At 57.4% G+C, this 2,221-nt stretch overlaps 1 protein-coding gene across 1 annotated transcript in view; it reads left to right on the forward strand.

Moving 5' to 3' along the window:
- The first annotated feature begins 527 nt into the window (after window positions 1-527).
- arhgap9 (Rho GTPase activating protein 9) overlaps window positions 528-2,221 on the forward strand; it is a 138,528-nt gene continuing 136,834 nt past the window's right edge. Inside the window, exon 1 of the mRNA XM_041180519.1 lies at window positions 528-577. Coding sequence (XP_041036453.1) covers window positions 531-577 — 47 coding nt within the window. The 5' untranslated portion in view covers window positions 528-530. The remainder of the gene's footprint in view (window positions 578-2,221) is intronic.

Raw genomic sequence — 2,221 nt, forward strand, 5'->3', positions numbered from 1 at the left:
CTGCACCTCCTTTCGAGGCTCCCCCTCTATTTGATACCGCCTCACCATGTCTTTCCAGCCACACACACAACACTTCCCCGCGTTGAACTCCACCTGCCACTCGTCTGCCCCAATCCACCAGCATGTCTACGTTCCCAATCTTTGTACCGTCCGCAAGTTGCGGGGAGGGGAGGTGGTGCGGTGGTGCGGTGGGGGGTGGGGTTGGGGGGGAGGCACGGGGACGGTGTTAGTTCTGTTGAAGGGTCATGAGGACTCGCAGCGTCAACGGCGCTCCACTCTGCCCATGCTGCCAGACCCTGCTGAGTTTTTCCCCCAGGGTATTTCTGTTTCCGTTTGTGTCACCCCACGTCTCTGGGTTCGCTGTCACGCCAGTGCCGAAGAGGAGAGCTTCTGCGGGCACAGTGAAACGAAGCGAAACTGCTGCACCCTTGGCCGCCCTGCCTTCAGCTGGTTCCTTCCTCTCTCTTTCTTTCTTTTTTTTTTCTCTCTCTCTCTCTCTTTACTGCTTTTCACACGGAACGAAACGAGGGATGGTGCGTGGGGCTGAGCTGAAGAGGAAGCGCTGCCCGGCTGTGCGGTGAGACGCCGTCGTGTAGGTGCTCCGACATCCACTCCCGGCTGCATCGCCCAGCTGCGGTTAACCCTTTGCAGAGCGGCGGGGTCCGGAGCGCCGCGTCAGGAACCCGTCAGCCCTGCTGCTCTGCTGTGACCCACCCCCGCCACCGCCCCCCCCCCCCCCCCCCCCCCCACCCCCCCCCCCCCCCCCCCCCCCCCCCCCCCCCCCAACCAACCCACCCACCGCCCGGCTTGTGCCCAGTTTGCCCCGGGTGCTTTCCGAATGCAGAAAACTGATTGTGGAGGCAGGCAGGAAGTGCTGGTTTAACGGACGCGTAGTCTCATCGTCACAGAGCACAGAGCCCCGCAGACTGGGAGGGAGGCCGTTCAGCCCCATCGTGTCGGTGTTAGCTCTCTGGTGACAGACCTGCCCGATTGGTCCCCACTCCCCACCCGCTCTCCCAGAACCTCCCCACATCCCCGCAAATTTTTCCCCTTCCAGTATCTATCCCATTCCTCCCCCCCACCCCCCCACCAATCCCTTTTTGAAAGTTCCTATTGAATCCCCTTCGAATGTTTATCCCATTCCCCCCTCCTTGTGAAAGTTCCTATTGAATCCCCTTCGAATGTTTATCCCATTCCCCCCTCCTTGTGAAAGTTCCTATTGAATCTGCTTCCACCGCCCTTTCAGGCAGCGCCTTCCAGATCACAACAACTTGCTGTGTTTATAAAAAATAATTCTCCTCATCTCCCACCCTCAACCCCCACCCTCTGGTTCTGTTACCGATTCTCTTCAATCTGTGTCCCCTCTGGTTACTGACCCTCCCACCACTGGAAACAGTCTCTCCCTCTCTACTCTACCCCAAACCCCCCCCACTTCGTGATTTTGAACGTCTCGATTAAATCTGCCCCCCCCCGCCCCTTAACCTTCTCTGCTCTAAGGAGAACAATCCCAGCTTCTCCAGTCCCTCCACGTGAACTGAAATCCCCTCATCGTCCCCCACCACACCCCACCTCGGTACCGTTCTGGTAAATCTCCCTCCGCACCCTCTCCGAGAGCTTAACGTTTAATGTGTGGCTGAACCTCCCAGCCTTTAAGAGCTGTCAGCTACTCCTGCGTGGAGGGAATAATTCAGGAGGTTGCAGATGGTGCTGGCTGCCGATGGTGGGTCCTCCTGTGCGTGCTGACTTTGACTTGCTGATTGCTTATCTCAGAGGAAACTGAAGCAGTGAGCACGCACAGTCTGGCTTCGGGATCGGGGTCACGGTGTGCTGAGAGTTGGCTGACGGTAGGTAAGGGCTGATAGCCTGTGTTCAGGAGAACTACCCCCTCCGCCTGTCTGTGTGTTCTTGTATGTTGTCTGTGAGGCTGTGTGTTGTGCGTCTGTGAGGGGGTGTGTGAGTGTGCGTGTGTGTGTGTTGTGTGAGGCTGTGTGTTGTGTGTCTGTGAGGGGGTGTGTGAGTGTGTGTGTGTGTGTGTTGTGTGAGGCTGTGTGTTGTGTGAGACTGTGTGTGTGACCCCATCTGTGTGTGTGTGTGTGTGTTTGTGAGACTTTGTGTCTGTGAGGCTTTGTTTTGTGTGTCTGTGAGGCTGTGTGGGTGTGTGCGTGTGTTTGTGAGACTGTGTGGGTGTGTGTCTGTGAGACTGTGTGTTGTGTGAGGCTGT

Source organism: Carcharodon carcharias, chromosome X (assembly GCF_017639515.1).
Source record: "Carcharodon carcharias isolate sCarCar2 chromosome X, sCarCar2.pri, whole genome shotgun sequence".
Lineage (NCBI taxonomy): Eukaryota > Metazoa > Chordata > Chondrichthyes > Lamniformes > Lamnidae > Carcharodon > Carcharodon carcharias.